The 20,919-nt window shown below is 35.6% G+C and overlaps 1 protein-coding gene across 1 annotated transcript; it reads left to right on the forward strand.

Moving 5' to 3' along the window:
- The first annotated feature begins 3,672 nt into the window (after window positions 1-3,672).
- LOC113317789 (pantothenate kinase 2-like) lies at window positions 3,673-10,885 on the forward strand. The gene is made up of 23 exons (XM_026565921.1): window positions 3,673-3,861; window positions 4,102-4,435; window positions 5,270-5,482; window positions 5,589-5,647; window positions 5,778-5,894; window positions 6,100-6,219; window positions 6,318-6,412; window positions 6,552-6,645; window positions 6,759-6,890; window positions 7,025-7,137; window positions 7,399-7,591; window positions 7,817-8,025; window positions 8,213-8,257; window positions 8,350-8,398; window positions 8,542-8,624; window positions 8,743-8,859; window positions 8,942-9,005; window positions 9,191-9,337; window positions 9,454-9,612; window positions 9,810-9,893; window positions 10,002-10,196; window positions 10,315-10,386; window positions 10,521-10,885. The coding sequence occupies exons 2-23, from the start codon at window positions 4,189-4,191 to the stop codon at window positions 10,611-10,613; spliced, it is 2,700 nt and encodes an 899-aa protein (XP_026421706.1). The 5' UTR covers window positions 3,673-3,861; window positions 4,102-4,188; the 3' UTR covers window positions 10,614-10,885.
- The last annotated feature ends 10,034 nt before the right edge of the window (window positions 10,886-20,919 follow it).

Genomic DNA, 20,919 nt, shown 5'->3' on the forward strand with positions numbered 1-20,919 from the left:
TAGACCCACTTACATCCAAGAATATTCATGTGTGGTTCTGGTAAGACATAAGTCCAAGTTTCATTTAGCCTAAGAGCTTCAACTTCATCTTTCATTGATCCTACCCATTGTACAATCTTAGATGCTTCTTTGTAAGATTTTGGCTCAATAATGGTATCCAATGAACAAGTGAAATAATTTGGAATAGGATATTTAACTGAATGATTAGTGACAAAATCAGGAAACTGTTTTGGTTTTGAAATTCCTTGCATTGATCTAGTGACAACAGAAGGCTTAGGAGCAGCAGTTGGGATAATAGCAGAATCTAATGATTCTAACTCAGAATATGTTTGTAAGTTATCACTAGATGGAATAGATGAAGATGAAGAAGATGCATAACAAAAACAAGTCTCATCAAATATCACATGTCTAGATATATGAATTTTCTTAGAAATTGGATCAAAACATCTATAACCCTTATGCATAGGGTTATAACCAATGAACACACACTTTACTGACTTTGGAAGAAGCTTATCAGGTCTATATTGTCCAAGATATGGAATACAAATGGAACAAAAAATTATCAAAAAAGAATAGTCAGGTAAAACATGAAAAAGAATCTCATAAGGAGATTTCAAGGATAAAACAGGAGTAGGAGTTCTATTGATAAGAAATGTGGCAGTAAGAAAGGCATAAACCAAAAAGGACAAGAAGAGTGAAAAAGTAGGGTATTACCCATTTATGTAATATGCCTATGTTTTCTTTCTGCCAAACCATTTTGTTCTGGTGTGTTTGGACAAGAAAGTCTTAAAAAGATACCTTTAGAATCTAGGAATTGTTTAAAAACTCCTTTTGCAAGTTCACAGGCATTATCTGTTTGAAAACACAGAATTCTTGTATATAACAAATTTTCAGTAAGATTTTTGAAATGAACAAAACAGTCTAAGGCATCAGTTTTCAACTTCATTGGATAAATCCAATGAAATCTACTTGCATCATCTATGAAAACAATATAATATTTATAGCCAGCATAAGAAAGCACCGGTGATGGTCCCCAAACATCATAATGTATAAGTGCTAAAAGATTGGATTCATGAGTGTTTGAAAGGTGAAAAGGAAGTCTTTTACTTTTGACAATTTGACATGGATGACAAAGAGAATCAGAGGACTCAGAATTCAGAGAAATAGACTTAGAGCTCAAATGATGCAAAATTTTCTTAGCTGGGTGACCTAATCTATTATGCCAAACAGAAGAAGAAGCAAGCATAGTAGAAAAGGATGTAAAATGACAATTTGAGCTAAAGGATAAATTGTGAATTGGATACAAGTTATTGATCATTCTACCCTGAGCCAAAATTGTGTGAGAACTTAAATCTCTAATCTCATAACTCCAAGGATCAAAGACAAAATGGCAACAATTGTCCCAAGTAAACTGAGCTACTGACAATAAGTTCTGAGCTATTTCTGGGACTAATAAAATGTTATCTAGTTTGAAATTTGCAGTAGAAGTATGAAGTATAGAACTACCAGTTTGAGAAATAGCAAGAGTTTTACCATTACCAACAACCACTTTGTCTGATCCATTATAATTGATTCTCCAGTCATATGCATAGAATCCCCTGAGTCAGAAATCCAAATTATAGAAGCAGCACCAAAAGGATCATCACACATAGCTGAGTTAACCTGAACACCACTGAAAGCTTGCTCCATATTTTGTACACTAACATCATTAAAAGACTGAGCATTAGTATTGGTAACTGGTGGATGGTACCTAAAAAAGCACCTACTTGCAAATGACCAGTTTTCCTGCATATTTGACACTCCACTGTGGAGAAATCCACAAATGGTCTTCTTGTAGCTCCATCAGAAACATCCCCACTAGAGCTAGTAGACCCAACACCACTTTTGAAAAAGACCCACTCTTTGAAGTTGAACCATTATTCTTGAAATTCTTTTTACCATTTTTACCACCATTATGAGTATTCTTCCCGTAAAATGTTGTGGGATGAGTAGTATCAAAACCATAACCAGCTTCTTGACCCTGATGCTGATCACTAAGCCACTGCTCATAAGTTAACAACCTAGCCTTTAATTCACCAAATGTATAAGGTGTTTGACGATTTTGAGCAGCTATAACAAAAGTTTCATAGTCTCTACCAAGACCATTAAGAGCATACATCATAATATCAACATCAGATACTCTATCATTAATTGCTGCCAGACAATCAGTAATAACCTTCAAATTATGTAAGAATTTACTAACAATTTGAGATCCTCTTCTTAACCCATGTAACTGATTACGTAGCAAATTACGTCTTGCACCAAATTGAGACCTAAAACTAGTTTCAAGGTATTGCCAAATCTATTGATCAGAACTCATTCCAAGAACATCCCCTGAAATTGTTGGTGTAAATGTTGCTTTAAGACAACTCACAACAAAGCGTCTGCCTTTCTCCAATATACCCATCTTGGATTAACACTCGTAATACCATTAATAGTGACTTCTGAAGGAGGTTCAACAATTTCACCACTCACATAACCATAAAGATCCGTAGTTATTAAGACAAACTCAAATTGATCTTGCCATAATAAGAAATTGGTATGATCTAATTTTTCTGAGATGAAATTACCAATGTTATTAAAAGGCAAAGAGAAATACCCCGAATCTCCATTAACAGAAGCAGTAGCAGCGGAAGATGTTGGACCACCATCTTGATTCAATTGTTGTTGTTGTTGTTGAAGATTATTCATCATTCCTCTAGTACTCGACATGAAATTTGATGAAAGAATGATGTTTCTGATGAGCTGAAAGATATTGAAACGTATTGAAAAACCCTAAATTCCAAGAAAACAAGAAGATGACTGAAATTGTAAATCAAGAAGTGGGTGAAGATCAGAAAATTTTTAAGATTTATTTGATCTAAATCGTGATTGAATCACACTCTGTGAAAGATACGTATTGAAAAACAACAACTTGTTATTACAGAGAAATTCCCTGACCGACCTCAATAATACCATTATAAAGTTAATACACAGTAATGAGAGAAATTATTATTACAAAGATATTAATTCGGTAGGTTACACAAACATATATGAGAGGTATTTATACATTGCTGACAGACTACTATAGTCAAGTCAACATGACCTTGACTACTAGTATATATCCTAATAGATTTTGCACATTGGCTCGGTTAACAATTGTTTGATTTAATGCAACATATTGGTTTTCTATGAACCCAGCCATATCCATATTTTCAACCATGCTCTTTGAAAAATTGGAAGAGTGATGAAAAGTGTGGAAAAAATGTGAGTTTGAGAAATTTTAAAGAGATTTAGAAATTCTTATGTGAGTTGAAATGAATTTGAAGTTGAGAATTTATAGGGTGGGAAATTCTGGCCATTGGATGAAAAACAACTGGACGACGTTCGAGAAGTCACTAACAGATCCTCCATCTTTCTCGGATAGCAGCGAGAGACGAAAAGACTACCCCTGGTTGCTTCTCTGACCGGCGAGCGCTCTTAAGACCATCGAGCGATGGAATATATTCCTATGGCTCGCTAGGGACTCCATAGTATGTGCAAGTGGTATAGCCGCTTATGATTGCCACTTTACGGTATCCATAATAGGTGTAAAAATGGCAAACCAGTTGATGTGCCATACCCAAAAGAATAGGCCTTGTAAGGTTCAGATAGAACCTTAGCATGGTGGTTCTCAACCTGCGGCATTTAACTAAAATTCAAATCAGCATCTTCTAGGTAGGAAAAAGTAGAATTTTTTTAGGCGAGTGATAGTTCTCAGTTGCAGACTTTGCAGGATTGGGATAAATGTGAAAAAACCCAAAAAGTTTGCATTTTTCAATAGAATTTCAGTTCTATGTTCAGGTGCGTATTCATTAGTAGCGTAAACATAATTAATGCAGAATAGAGAATTCGGTGCATGATTTTGGGTGGTTGAGAAATATTTAACTTCTCAAAAAAAAAAAGTAGAAATTGTTTAGATTTCCATTGCAACTTTCGATCTTTTTCAGTTTTATGTACAATTGAGCTACTTGGGGTTGTTACAATTACAATTAGTTAGGTCGTTGGATTAAAGTTATTGATATTGACTAGAATTTTTTTCAGGTTTTGGATGTGAGACAAACCCCACCACCGATCAAGATTGGAAGCACAAGTAGGGTTAGGCAGATTATTGATAGAGACTTGAGATTAATGGATACTACTTTAATTCCTCCTAAATCGAAAGAAGAGATCAAAGTAGAGGATGAAAAGGGGAAGGAAAGAGAGAATGATATAGTACCACCACCACCAACAAGTACAATGATTCATAGATCGAGTTCTCGGCCTCAATTAGATCTTAGCGGAGCTGCAATTCAAGGGAACTTTGAAGAGCGAGACCCTGCAATTCTGTTACCTAATCAATCTGATGATATTTCTCATTTGGCTTTGGATATTGGAGGTAAGATAAAAGAATATGAATATTGAGGTTTCCGTTTTGTTTGTTTTGATGATACTTGTGTTGGTTGCTTCGTGGGTTTGTAGTGAAGTATAATTGGATAGCGTCTGTGTGTTTTAAGTGATGCATCTAGTTTTCATCTCAGGTGATGGTTATGATCGCATTTCTGCATTTCATTCAAAATTGGTTTTGGATAGCCATACTCTACAATTCTTTTCACCAATAATATGGCTTTTCTTTGCCTAACATTCCAAGCCATTTCCTTACCTTTAGTTACGTTTTGTTCAAGGGCCCCTATATTACAAATTCCTAAACCACCTTTCTCAAGAGTTGACAAACATTCCCAGCCGCCGCATTGGTGTTTTTCTTTCTTTATTCATGGCATTCCGTAGAATGTTTTGATTGTTCTTCAATTTTATTTGTAGCAGACTGAGTCAATGGGATTGTTCACTAGAACCTTTTTGATGAGTGTTAACTTGCCATCTTACGAAAGAAAGCCTTTTTTCCATGAGGCTAAATCTCAGTTAATTCCTCAATTTTCTCCCATTTATCCAATTTGTGTCATATGACTCATATCTCCGAGTCTACTTTGGTGGTTCAGATGATCATATAATCTAATGTAACTTTTTGTTAGACATTGTTTTACCTGGATGGGATGCACCGACTTTTGTGCAATTTGTGATTGAATGGTGTGTTTGGATGACTACAGTATAGCACTCTTTGTTAACCATTTTCTACCCTTTTTAAGCATTATTACTCATAATTTCTGAAATGCTTTTAGCATCTTATATTTGTACTTTCTGAGTCTCGAGGTAAATTTTTTGGTTTATTTGTTAGGATCTCTGATCAAGCTGATCTATTTCTCGAGGCACGAGGATCATTTGGTTGACGATAAGCGAAAGAAAACTCTGAAAGAGAGACTGGGGCTTTCTAACGGTAGTAGAAGGAGTTACCCTATTCTTGGTGGAAGACTTCACTTCGTGAAGTTTGAAACTCGGAAGATTAACGAGTGTTTAGATTTTATCCATTCTAAACAGCTTCACCGTGGCGGTATAGAATTTAGCCAACCTTTCTTACTTCTGCCATAATGCACTATAATTCTTATAGTCAGTATTTTTTTTCTCTTTTCTTATGGAAGTTACTTTTGTATGTGTAGGGATTGATCCACGGGGCTGGAGCTCTGAGGCTCCAAACAATGATAATGCGGTAATTAAGGTAAATTCTATACGTGGGACTCTTTTCTTTACATATAAGTTCCTGTTTCCTTTTTGTGCTTCAATATATTTGACTTTTAATCTACCTTTGAGCACACAGATTCACTTAACTAATCTGAGTTTGTGGTCAGGCTACAGGTGGTGGGGCATACAGATTTACGGACCTCTTCAAAGAGAGGCTTGGGGTTAGTCTTGACAAGGAAGATGAAATGGATTGTCTGGTGGCTGGAGCCGATTTTTTGCTAAAGGTAGGATGCTGACACCTTAGTTTTCTCTTCAATACAAATTCCATGTACTGCACTTCGAATTCCATGTCTGTAACTTTGTTAAACTTCTTCCCTCAGAGAACGTAGATTAACTACAATATCTTCTGGTATATAGTGGGCTGCACCGACTTTGATTTATTTCATATGACGTTACTGTTTATTAAGATTTTTCCTAATTGTTGAGTAGGCAATCCGCCACGAAGCTTTCACACACATGGAAGGCCAGAAGGAGTTTGTTCAGATTGACCAAAATGATTTATTTCCCTATCTCCTGGTTAATATCGGCTCTGGTGTTAGTATGATTAAGGTACATATAATGGTATCATTCACTTAATTAATTGTTAGGGTCAGTGTATGAACCTGCTCAGTAAATCTTTTGATATTCTCAATCTTGATATGATATAGGTGGATGGCGATGGGTCGTTTCAGCGGGTTAGTGGGACAAATGTCGGTGGTGGTACTTATTGGGGCTTGGGAAAGCTTTTGACGAAATGCAAGAGGTTGTTATGATATAACACAGTTTACTGCAGTTTTTGATTTTTTTCTCATAGAAGAAGCGTCTTTTGTTATATCTTTTTCATGAGTGTAACCCTAGACCTATTTTATGTAATTCTCTACATGTTTGATTCTATTTTCCAGCTTTGACGAGTTGTTAGAGTTAAGTCAGCGAGGAGATAACAAAGTGATAGACATGCTTGTTGGAGATATCTATGGTGGTATGGATTATTCCAAGGTGCATACTTAAAAAAAAATTAAAAAATCTTACTTGATGAGAACATAACAGTTTTTTCTATTGCAACTTCCACATTGACCTGAGCAAATGCTGCACTACTTGAAATGCCACAGATTGGTCTCTCAGCATCAACTATTGCTTCCAGCTTTGGGAAAACTATTTCTGAAAATAAGGAACTTGAAGACTATAGTCCTGAAGATATATCCCTGTCTCTTTTGCGGATGATTTCATATAATATTGGACAGGTTATAACTGAAATATATGGAATGTTTTTTATTTAGTAATTTGCTTATAACTGAATAGATTTTTAGCTTGAAGATGCCTGTTATAACTTCAAGTCTTTATGTTTCTAATATGGTTTCTATTTTTTCGGTAATAGATTGCTTACTTAAATGCACTTCGATTTGGGTTGAAGCGTATTTTTTTTGGAGGATTTTTCATAAGAGGTCATGCTTATACGATGGACACCATATCCTTTGCAGTACATTTCTGGTAGATATCGTTCCTATCATTATTTCTGTATTGAGCTTAATTAATGTGCTAAATTGTAGGTATCTTTCATTTTTCAGTTGATTTGCTTTTCACGATGTTATTCTGGTCATGCTCAATTTAAACATTTACTAGCATATCAAACTAGTTATTCAATGTTGTATTATGGTATCTATTTCTCTATCCAAATCTGACTCTTTCATGATCTCTTCGGTTTCCATTTTATGTGACCATATTGTTCAAGGCTGGTAATTTTTCGTGTAGGTCCCAGGGTGCGGCAAAAGCTATGTTTTTGCGGCACGAGGGATTTCTTGGTGCATTGGGTGCATTCATGAGTTATGAAAAGCATGGGCTTGATGACTTGATGGCGCATCAATTGGTAGAACGATTTCCAATGGGTGCACCTTATGTAGGAGGAACCATTCATGGTCCTCCACTAGCGGGTTTGAGTGAGAAGGCAAGTAAATGTTTTAATAGATAATTGTCATAAAGCCTTTATGTGTATGATATAACATTCCAAAAGCTTGTTTAGAATGTTGGTTGAATTACAAACTTTTGGTTGCTATCTTCATGTGCCCATGTTCTGCTAGCGTAACATTTAAAGTCATTAAGCATCTATTAAAAAAAAATAACGAGAGCCTATGTCAATGTCAATATTCAAATTAGTGGATGTTTTGGACAGATTTCATGGATGGAGAAATTCGTGCAGAAAGGAACAGAGATTCTTGCTCCTGTTCCAATGGCTGCGCCTAGGACCACAGGTCTTGGAGGCTTCGAAAGTCCTTCATCAAAAGGAAACACCTTGCGGTCTGATGATGCAGCTCTTAATGTTGGAGTACTTCATCTGGTACCCACACTGGATGTATTTCCCCTATTGGCAGATTCAAGAGCGTATGTTTACTTTCTTCAGGCTTTATCTTCAAGTAGAAAACTGCCAATTGATGATCTTCTATGCGTCCCGCTTCTGAAAGCATTTATAAGCTTGTTACTTTATATTTGACATGCACAAAGATATTTTCTGGCTGCCTTCTCATTATAAGCTTTGTTCCTTACTGTTAAATAACCTCTTATTTTACAGGTATGAGCCTAATACTATCGATCTCTCGGATCACAGTGAGCTTGAGTAGGCTACTAACCTTCTCTCTTCTGTTAAAATACCTAATGGTAGATCATAGTTGTATTTTCTTGAGCTTAAATGGGAATATATTGCTGTAGGTACTGGTTCACTGTACTGTCAGAGCATTTACCTGATCTTGTTGATAAGGTAGATATCTCTGGAGTGTTACTGATATGCGATGAATTTATTCTTCCAGATACTTCGCTCTCCTTTTCCTTGTTTTTTTTTCCTTCCTCAGTTGTTTGTATATGTGCCACTGGATGTACAATATTTTTCCTTTTTTGTGGTAGGCGGTTGCCAGTGAAGGTGGAACTGATGATGCTAAAAGAAGGGGTGACGCATTTGCTCGTGCATTTTCTGCTCACTTGGCAAGGTGACCTGTATATAATATCCCGATCTCTTTACAAACAGTTCGGTAGGCATGCTAGGATCTGCTGGTGGATGGGATGCATTTATGATCTACCCGGCCGTCATTTCTTTTTCTTATGCAGGTTGATGGAAGAACCTGCTGCTTATGGGAAACTAGGACTTGCCAATCTTTTGGAGCTACGTGAAGAATGCCTGAGGGAGTTCCAATTTGTCGATGCCTATAGGTCCATAAAACAGAGGTAATAATATACTAATAAAAATTAGAAACTAGAGTTTGATGTTTCCATACATTCTTACTGGTACATATCATACATGTGACAGGGAAAATGAAGCGTCCCTTGCAGTTCTGTCTGACCTTCTTACGGAGCTTGATGGTATGAATGAGGTATAGAATTATATTTTTCTGTTGTCTTGAGAACTTGACTTGGTGCAACCATGCCACATTTGCTGTCTTGTTAACATGATCACAATAAACATCGTTTTGCTTTTCTATCATTTTCTGAAGTTCTCCCTTGGTGCTGTTGCTTTCTAAATGAATAGCTATATGAATTCATCTTGTTTCTTTTGTAGGAATCGAGACTACTTGCTTTAATTGAAGGTGTTCTTGCTGCAAATATTTTTGATTGGGGATCTCGTGCATGCGTTGAGCTCTATCATAAAGGAACCATCATTGAAATTTATCGTATGAGTCGAAAGAAGATGCAACGGCCATGGCAGGCAAGAAAAGATGCTTTTGTTGAGTGTATTTGAAATATCATGATTTTAAGTTCTACCATTTACAATTCAGTGATAAGAAAATTGTAGTCAATAATTGCTCGGTGTTATGCTTTTAGGTGGATGACTATGATTTGTTTAAAGAGAGAATGCTGGGTTCCGGAGACAAGAAGCCTCGCCCTCATAAAAGAGCATTGCTCTTTGTAGACAACTCCGGTGCCGACATTGTTCTCGGGATGCTTCCACTAGCACGTGAACTCCTCCGACGTGGAACTGAGGTGATATTTTTTTGCATTTGAACAATGTGGTGAATCACAACTTGTTGAACTCATCATCTGGAAAATACCCGTTCCACCTGGTTGAGCACCCCAACTTGATCAGGAGAAATCAGTGTTCCATCGAGTAATTTTAGAGATCACCTTTTGCAGATACAATTCTTTAACCGTACAAAACTATAACTGAGATCGTTTTGTAGGTTGTATTGGTGGCTAACTCGCTTCCTGCATTAAACGATGTAACTGCTATGGAGCTTCCGGAAATAGTAGCCGAGGCTGCCAAGGTTTGCGTCAGATAATGGGAAAAAAAACTCATCAGTGTCCTTATTCTTTTATCACACCGTCTTCCTTTAATATCTCTGTTTTAATCAAGTATTTTTATGATATCACAGCATTGTGATATCCTCCGCAAAGCTGCTGAAGCTGGAGGTCTATTAGTGGATGCAATGACAAACATCCAAGATCTTTCAAAAGATAGCTTGTCTTCAACTCCTTTAATGGTTGTTGAGAATGGATGTGGAAGTCCATGTATAGACTTCCGACAGGTCAGCTCTGAACTTGCGGCCGCTGCAAAGGATGCTGACCTTGTAAGATATGATTCCATCAGCTACTTCGTTTCTTTCTTTCATTTTGATGATGAAAATGAACTTTCTAGTAATGTATAATATTGGTATGATCACCTTTCACCTGTTTTCTTCTTTTCAGATAATATTGGAAGGGATGGGTCGTGCCCTGCATACCAATTTCAATGAACGTTTTAAATGCGATACTCTAAAGGTAATGGATAAATAGAGCAAATATTACTGCTAAACTAGGTTCTACATATGAGCTTGTAGAACCACACACTGCAAGACCAGATCCTTCTTACACCCTCAAGTTAATTGTGCACACTTGATTATTTATCTTTTCAGCTTGCAATGGTAAAGAATCAGAGACTGGCAGAGAAACTAATCAAAGGAAAAATATACGATAGTGTGTGTCGATACGAAGCAGCAGCTGGTTGAAGCCTTAGCTCGGCCACAGCTGATTCAGTGTAGATAGATAATAAGCTTTCTAGAAATCATGGAAAGGCTTTTTGAAGCAATTAAGTCAACCGTAATATTTATGGTGAACGGAAACAAAAATACAATTTGTCCAATCTGTTTAGGAATCAGAATTTGTGTTAGGACTTTGTGTATATCTCTACTCTCCGTTATTCAACTTTCTTACTAAACCGTAGGACAATAAAATTCTCTATGTCAAGTTTCTTTAGTCTAATTTCTCTATATGTTTCTCTCAACTTCTTAGATTCACGTGATTTTTAGTCGAAATTCTCTATGTTTCTCCTAACTTCTTAGATTCACGTGATTGAACTCGTGGCCTCTGTGGACAATCTACTTTCATAGCAGTGGGGCCGTTGTTATTGTTATGTGTTGTTATTGTTATGTTAGGGTACCAACTCCAACTGGTCATAAGCACATGAGATTTCATTGACTTATAAACTACCTTTTTTTTAATAGGAAAACTGGAATTCAATGAAATTATAAATAACTGTTTTGGTCCGCCATGGATTAATTTATCAATCTAGGCGGGCCAGTTTACATACCAATCTGCTTTATCAAGCAGTACTCTTGCATACTTTGCTGAAGAGTCGGCATTATTATTAGCATTACGATGGACATGTGTACATGTCCATGTTTCAAAATCTGAAAGAAAATAAAATATCCCTTATTATACTACTTGTAGTCCATTTCACGGCTGTTGAGTGGCCTTGAATAGCATTCACTACATTCAAGCAATCGCCTGCTAAATGAATATTCCTAAACCCCATTTCCTTAGCCCATAGAACTGCTTCCAAAGCTCCCAACATTTCTGCTTGCTCCGCATCTACTCCAATTTTTGGGATGCATCGCGCTCCATTGCATTCACCCGCATGGTTTCTAGATATTAGTCCAATACCTATTGAAACATTCTCATCTATAAATGAAGCATCAAAATTAATCTTCTCCACATTTAAAGCTGGTGCCTGCCACACTTAATTAACTAGTAAAACATTATAAACAATAGATTGACTGCCAGCTAAATAAGATCTCCATTCCTCTAAATGTTTAGTGACATTCCCTGCTATTATCCTATCATATGTCTGAACATTATCAAACATTTTTGTGCACCTTGCTTTCCACAGTTACCAAGTTATAAAACCAACATATTCAACTGCCCTCTGATCTAACTGCACACCTGCATTGTTAATGCTAAAGATGGAACAAAGTCAGATATGAAAATCAAGATTACTAATAGTATGATGAAGATTTTGGTTCACAGAACTCCACACTCTCACAGCTACAGGGCAATCAATAAGTAAATGATGCATAGACTCAATATTATTGTTGCAGACAAGACAGGAACTGTTTTTATGCTTAGTAAACCTGGAAATTCTATCCGTAGTAGCAAGACAGAAATGCAAACAGAGCCAAAGAAAATGCTGGATTCCAGGGGGAAGTTTAACCCTCCAAAAAGAATTCCAGTTAATGTTTAAATTGTTTCTTGTAGGTTGGTGCAATAGAGTATCATCTAAAATAACTCTGTATGCATACTTCACAGAGAAGTAACCATTGTGGGAAGGCTTCTATCTTAATCTATCATTTCCAGTGAAAGGAATCTTGATAGTAGTGATTTCCTTGACTATTGTCTGATCAAAAATCACCTGCAAAATATCAATTTTCCAATCATTAATGTCCTTATTAATGAGTTGACTGACATAACTCACACTGGAAGAATAATCAGTAGATGGTGGGGGTCCATATTTCCTAGGCAGCCAGTTATCCTTCCAAATGGATACCGAATTGCCATCTCCTATTTCCCAGACATAATGTTTCCTAACAATTTCCAAGCCATGGCAAATGCCTCTCCAAACCCAGGAACCCTGAGTAGACACATCATCAGTTAAGGGATTAGAAGAACCAAAATATTTACAGGCTAAAAAATTTGAACCCAAAGATCATCCTGCTGATTAACCATCCTCCATGCTAGCTTTGTAAGGAGAGCTAGATTTTAATATCTGTTCTTCTAATGTTAAGACCTCCTAAATCTCTAAGAAGGGCCACATCATGCGATATCTTCGGGTAAATACCCCCACCTGACTGTTTTTTACCCCAAAAAAAGTTCATTTGGACAGAGTCCATCTTGTCAGTAATTTTTTTTGGGCATTGGGAATACATCTAAGTGGTGATTAGCCATATTACCTAGAATTGATTGAGTAAGAATAGTCCTACCTGGAGGAGCAAGAAAAGTATTTTTCCAAATTGGTAAATACTTTCGGTAACTATCTATCAGATGAGCAAAGGATTGAGATTTATCTCTCTGTAGCAAAAGAGGAACACCTAGATATTTTTCCTGCAAAGCCATTCTTTTGATCTACAAAATACTAGAGATAGTAATCTTGATATTACCTGGAACTTTAGGACTAAAAGCAACAACAGATTTCTCAAAATTGACAGCTTGACCAGAGTACTTACTGAACTGGTCAATGATAGTTGCTAAATGATTGGCTTTTCTTATCCTGGCTTTAATAAAAATAATACAGTCATCAACAAAAAATAAATGACTAATAGCAGGGATATTTTTGGTTACCTTAAACCCAGGAATAAGATGAGAATTTTCTGCAGATTTTAGAGACCTAGAAAGGGCTTCCATACATAGGATAAAGAGGTAGGGAGATAAAGGATCTCCCTGCCTAAGACCCCTTTGTGGATAAAAAATCTTACCTGGAGAACCATTGAGAAGAATGGATGTAAATACAGTTGATATGCATTGCTCAATCATTATAGTAAACACATCAGAGAAGCCAAGAGCTCTTAAGTTAGCTATCAAAAAGGACCATTCCACCCTATCAAAAGCCTTGCTCATATCTAGTTTGATGGTAATGCCACCATCTCTAGTTTTTTTTTTTTCAAGGAATCAACCATCTCATGAGATATTATAATATTGTCCTGTATGAACCTACTAGCAATGAATGCAAGTAACTTAGAAATGATTTTATAAGCTACATTACATAAACTGATAGGTCTAAAATCAACTGGACTTTTAGGGCAAGAAGTTTCAGGTATAAGAGTAATGAAATTACGATTAAGTTGTTTTAAAATATGTTGATATTCAAAAAAGGTTTTAACCATATTCACAACATCATTACCTACTATATCCCACATAAGCTGATAGAAACCTGCAGGAAAACCATCTGGACCAGGAGTGGTCCATGGTTTTATCTCAAAAACAATATTTTTCACTTTATCATGAGTTGGAGAAACACATAGCATATTATTATCACCAATATTAATGCAAGGAGAAGCATTATACAAGTAAGCATCAGGATTATCAGGATTGGTTGTTTTACTCATACTAGCAAAATGTTCTAAAAGTTCAGTTGTTATATCCTCTCGTCAGATAACCACACACCATTCCTATTTTGTATAGAATCAATTTGGGTTCTTCTCGTTCTAAATTAGGCTGTGTTCCTATCATCAAGTTTCAAATGAGCATCTCTATTCCTTTGTTTCCAATAATCTTCTTCAGCAGTGTACCATAACTTAAGTCTAGCAGTCAATTCTTGCACCTGACTAGAGTTTTGCATTCCTCTATTTCTAGTTAACATAGCTAGTTCTGACTGAACTTCAATAATTTGTGTGTTAATATTACCAAAATGGTTGTAATTTCAGTCTCTAAGCACATGTTTAGCATCAAAAAGGTACCTAGTGAGTTTAAAAGCATTAAACTCAGAAACCTGTTTACCCCAATTAGCCTTAATAAGTTCAGAGTGAGAACTGTCACTAAACCAAGCTTTATTAACTCTAAAGGTTTTTTGGTGCTATTATCAAGTTCTGATGTTACAAGCAAGATGGGGCAATGGTCACTAGCAAAGGAAGTTAAATGATAAAGACCAGCATTTTTATTGTTGTTATGGAAGTCAAGACTTACACAATCTCTATCTAGTCTTTCCAATATCAAAGCATCATTATCTCTCCTATTGGTCCATGTAAAGGGATTACCAATATATTGCATGTTATGAAGTCCTTTATTATGTAAAAGAGCATTAGCATAATCAAGTTTAGATTGAAGAGGTGCATTGCCACCTTCCTTTTCATCAGTAGAAAAAATTAGATTTAGGTCCCCTAAAAGAATCCAAGTATTAGGATGATTCACTCTAATATCATCTAGATAACTCCACTGAGCATTTATATCATTATTATTGAAGGAACCATATATGAAAGAAACCAAAGAAGGAGAGTATATAGAATCAAGCTTAACAAGACCGTTAATGATATTGTAGTTATTATCCACTATCTTAAGATCAACACCATCCTTCCACATAACACAGATACCTCCATACTGGCCAACTGGATTATGGAATATTATGTTTGGGAATTTAAATCTAGATGTAAGAAATTGCATTCTTTTAACTTGATTTTTACTTTCTTATAAGAAAATGATATTAGGGTCATGAGCTCTAATTATGGATTGCAGATGATTTCTTGTGTCTTTATTGACAAAACCACAAACATTCCAGGAGAGAAATTTCATGTTTAAAAAGCAGTGGTTATAAAATTGAAGGGATAAAGTAGTTTGATAAATGAGAAAATAGGAAATATTTGAGTACAAAGAATTGAGGTGTACCTGGTTTTCTCCATTTGTGTTGCTAGTGTGTTCAAGATTTGCAAAAACTTGCTCATTTGCGACAGTGGCCATCATCATTGTTGTGGAATCCTTGAGTTGCTTCCCAGTATGAGTGGAGGATGCAGAATCAGTCATAGGATTTGGGTTCATAGGAGTAGGAATACTTATTTGCCTTTTACCTAACCTAGCACTCTCAACCTCTAAGGATATCTTATCAACAACTTCATCAACCTTGTTGTGTTCATTAAATCCCTTAATCATCCAACCATCTTTTGGGGGAACAAATGGAGTATGCTTTATGACCTTCTTGTTATATGAACTAGAAGCTGGAATTGTATTTTTGGCATGCATATTTGACTTGTTGCTTCCTTTTTTGAGATTCCCAAATTTTAGTGGTTCTCCATGAATTTCTACCAACTTAACTGCAATATCTCCACACTTAGCTTTGGAGTGTTTCACAACAAAACATTTCTTACAAAGTTTATGAGGTTGTCTCTCATAAAAAAACCTTATCCATCTAGTAGATCCAGCAGCTGTAAAAACTAAAGCTCCTCTTCTTAATGGGGTGGACAGGTTGACTTTGACACAGACTTTAAATACATCACCGGTTGGAGGAAAGCCTGATTTTGGTTCAATAGTTCTCACTTCACCCATAGTTTCTCCCATATCATGCACTGCTTTTTGATTCATATGCTCAGGTAACAAATGTTTCACCTAGATCCAAAAATCTTGAGTCTCCCAGTCTAGATCCTTGTAGTTCATAGTAGCATAATAGTGGTGAAACACAATAATATGTCCATCAATACTCCATGGCCTTGTTTTAAAAACAATATTCAGTTGATCCCACTTTTTGAAGGTAAATACCATAATGTTCTGTTCCAACTCAAAGACTCTAACTTCCTCCTCTTCTGGAATAAAATCCCACATAAGTTTCATATTATTTTCAACCTTCTTGTCAGAGATACTGCCTTCTATGATGATTTTCCCAATGAGGGAAATCTCAATTTCATCTTTTTCTTGTTCGAAAAAGAGCTCATTATCATGAAGAATCAATTCAGTCGATAAACCATTTTTTTCTAGGATGGTCTTTTTCAATTTGTCAGAAAGACTTGAAACTTCTTTTGCCACCTTATCATGTGATTGAGCCATTGAAAAGTGTGGACTAGTATTGATTGGTTTTCTTGAGAAGAGATTAAATATGTGACAAGAATATATATTCAATAAGGGATTAGGGTTCAAAACAGGATTAGGGTTTAGGTATTGAATGAAGATAATTTTTCTCCTAAGATAGGTACCAAATATGATTTTTCCCGCTATATTTACTGATTCAGTTATGAAAAGGTATAGAATTGAGCAAGTAAACATTCCCCAAAGAAGGTAACTAAGATTTAAATTTCGAATTTTTGAATTTACAAAGAGGCGGACTTTAATGTAGCATTTGAAACGAACTGAGTTTGGCTGAGTTAGGTTGGATCTAACCTATTTCTGCATCTTGCAATCATACTGGAAGTACCAAGAAGAAGGAAAATGCCATGAGATTTTAACCGCAAACACACATATTCCTTTGATACAACGAGCAGAATAACAATAACAACAAATGCGATGACCACTTCATTTGAATCGGCAAATGCCATTAAAATTGAAACACACTGCAAAAATAGAGAAAAACACAAAAAATTAGTTAGACATGGGAACAAAAGATTCTTTTAAAACTTAATTTGAGTAAAAGTTAACCAGAATGAAAGGAAAATGTTAGAATGAAAGGAAGAATTATAAAATTAATCACTTATAAACTACCTAATTAGATCCCATCTAAGCAATACGGGACTAAGTCCCAATATTCCATCACGCTTCCAGACCCAACGTCCTCGTTGGCCCACTTTATCGATACTGTCCCGGCGGTAGCCGTTTCCTTATGACGGCTCCACTCGACTACCAGTATTCAATGTGGTGTCAACCATGCCCAAACATAGGTGCATCACACCTTAATCCAGACTATAGGTCACCCCTTCTGTAGAGCGAGACTACCGGTATTCAATGTGGTGGTAACCATGCCCATACGTAGGTGCACAACACCTTAATCCATCTTATAGCTCACCCCTTCCATGGAGCGGCATGGATCTATAGATCACCCCTTCTATGGAGCGTGCATGGATAATGGTGGTTGGATCTGATACCAAATGTTAGGGTACCAGCCCGAACTCGTCATAAAGCTCATGGGTAGAACTCTACTCTAAATACGATGTACAAATTGAGGGTTCCCATTGACTTATAAACTACCCAATTAAGTTCCATCTAAGCATGTGGGACCTTAGTCCCAGTGGCATTCTTATCTATTTGATGTGGCATGTGGCTGAGAAACAGAGAACGAAATCAGCCAAAGAAGTTTAATTTTATGGTCACACTGTTCAAATTTACCATGTGGAGTTTTTTTTCTATCTTAAACATAAAATATCTTGTTTTAGAAACGTACTCATAGAGGAACTATAATTATTTAACAAAAAGAAATATTCTGACAACCATGGAAAATATGTGTATTACTCTCATGGTTATAGGGTTATTTGTTAAACGAAGAAATTTATTCTCATGACCTTAAATTGTTCTAGAAACCACCCAAATTTTAACAAGACCATATTACCTTTGATTAAATATTTAAAATCCTTTACTTCCATCAAAGTTCCTATGGACACTGTCGTGTCCATCAAATATACAAATTTTCTTGTGGAAAACATTGACCGAAGATATTTCGATATTCGCCACTCAAAATCATAGCCACATGCTCAATTCCAACATCAGTCTTTGATCCAAAGACTGCTGTTCATTTTCTGTTGCAATGTCATGCTGCTAGAGATACATGGACTACATACCAATCCATATGTAATTGATGAATCTTTGGGTATAATAGCCTTTTAGTAGTTAAATAAAGTTCATGCTTCAAAAAAATTATATTTTTTTCTCTCAAAACAACCTTTAGCCCTCTCGTTCAGTAAATTGCCCGTTCAAAAACACCTTCTCTCATACGAACTATTACCCCCTACGACCAGAAATCATGATTAAATCAAATAAAAAACGTAATTAAAATTTGAAAATAATCTCTATGAAAACCACGACTACAACCAACTGCAAACAAATCGCCAAGAGAAAAGTTCAATTTTGATGGATTTTTTCTTTGGGAAAAAACATCATTTACGTTTCAATTCGAACAAGTTCAAGCACATAACATAATTTGTGCATGAACTAAAAAATTAATTGTCGAAGAACAAGATTAATAGGTAAAAACGGAAGCTAGAAGAAAGTTTTGTTGATGAATCATAAAGTATACAATCAGTTGTCGAAGAACAAGTTGAAACAAATATTGAATAACACTTGATAAATTGCTAGAAGATTCAAAAACATCTAGTATATATACTAATTCTATATTTTTTCATTAATGATTTGGATATAGTAGACATGAATGGTTCTTGATTTGCATGTACCTTATTCATTCACATGTTGTTGCTGTTCTAATTTTTGATGATGCATTTTTTGGACCTTTCACAAGTTAATGATAATTACAGATTGTAAAGAACACGAGAATTACATGGTATGATGTTAAAGATCTACAACAATGATGGTTTTGGTGTTTTTCCATGAATGGATTTTTAGGTTACAGGGAGTTTACATTATTTCTCATGAGAAAGAAATTTTAGAATAAAAGATCCCTCACTTTTCTTTGCAAGTGGGTAACTATAAAATTTTCAAGGCGGTTACATTAAGTCGGTTACCAAATAATAATTAAACTACATCTGTGCCCTTGGAATTCTACTTCAGATCTCAACTTTCTCGTCCAGATTCCATATCTTTAACTTAAGTCTTGACTTCAGGTATCCACTTAGTGGAGCTGAACTCCAGTCTTTACTTAGTTAACCTGAACTCAGGTTTTCAGTTAGTTCATCTGAACTCGGGTTGTCACTGAAAACTTTAGGTTCTTTATAAGTTTTTCAACACATGAGCTCTTTATCTGTCAGTTTGTTGGTAGATGATATATTTTATCCTCTACAGAAAGGAAGAGGAACGATATATTCATATACACTTTATGTCACTAATTAAAGATATGAGGGGAAAGAAGAACTTCTGAAACCGTAAAAAAGCTGAAGAAAAAGTTTGAATTTTTAAACTCGGAGCTTATGGAGGAGAAGAAAGGGCGGTAAATAAATTTGCAGATCCAAGATTTCTTACATATAAGGAAAGCAAAGTGAAAATACATGACCGACTAAATGGATTCACTATCCCCACTTACGAGTCACACTTAACGACATGTATAACAATAGATGACTATTGCAAGTCATAAAGTAAACGATATATTAAAATAATGTTAAACTTTTAAGTTTCCGAAAAAGAGTGAAGAAAACCCCAAACAAAAAAACTCTTCGATTTTCGAAAAGGGTGAAGAATACACTTAGTGTGAAAACTTGTGCTTATATTAGCAGCAGTAACTCTTTTATCTCTCTTAAATTAACGACTAATATTTTTTGAGAGAATAATTATTAAATACTCAAACTTTAAAAGTGTCAACTGGTCAGAAAATGTGGAGTAGATATCACCTAGATCATTAGCTGAAATCCAGTATCTTTATCAAAGGATACTCCTTCTTTTAGGGGAAAGAGGGAGATATATCAGATCAGATCTATAAAATTTAATACCTAGGTTGTATCGCCTATCTATCATTTTAACTAAAATAATATCCAAGATAAGTTGTTAAAGCATAATGGAGTTATGTTAGAGAATTGATCGTTTGAACCCGCCAAGCGTTGGCATGTCAAGTTTGATTGTCATATTTTAGTTCCAAAACTTAAGGTCGCTTGATTAGAATTACTAGAATCAACTTCATTAGGGTAGACTAGGAAGTCTGTAAATGTTAAGTCATACAAGTATTACTTTGAAGAACCTGGAGAATCTGAAAATGTATCAACATCAATGAACACATCATCCTTCTGTCGCAGGTTAGTAATACAAGATTTGACTTGTTTCTATTTCTATCTATGTTACTTTCATGTCGTTTTGATTGAAAAAATAACAGGCAAAGTTATATGTATATATGAAATTCTAGTATTAGAGACTTGATCATTTCATTATGATCAAAGTATGAAGGAAGAATATACAAGTTGCATCACTACTTATGTATATTAAATTACGAAGTGTAACACTTATCTTTTGAACTTCGTAATTACGTCATAGACACTATGTTTGTAACTTGTTACTAGATTGTGTAATGAACTTAGGATTGATTCCCTACTTAGAAAACTATGTTAAACTACATGAGTTTAAGGAAGTAGACTTGCGAAACTTGTTTCGTAGTTGAGATAAATCAATGGAATTGGTAGTCCAATTTATATTAGGGATCTATAGCGTGATCGACCCCTATAGGGATGTCTTTCAGGACCGGTCCCAATAGCAAAACTTGTATTTCCAGTTTTACATATACTATATCGTTTTGTGAAGATAGTACTCAACACAATAGAATAAGTAAGATCAGAATACGCAACTACAGAGAAAATAGTTGGATTTGGCTTCACGAATCCCAAATGAAGTCTTCAAGTCATTAACCTATAATAATGGGTTTGGAAAAACCTAGGTTAAATGAGAACCGACTCTAGTTTGCAACTAGGACACATGAAGGTGCCA

This window comes from Papaver somniferum, chromosome 10 (assembly GCF_003573695.1).
Source record: "Papaver somniferum cultivar HN1 chromosome 10, ASM357369v1, whole genome shotgun sequence".
Lineage (NCBI taxonomy): Eukaryota > Viridiplantae > Streptophyta > Magnoliopsida > Ranunculales > Papaveraceae > Papaver > Papaver somniferum.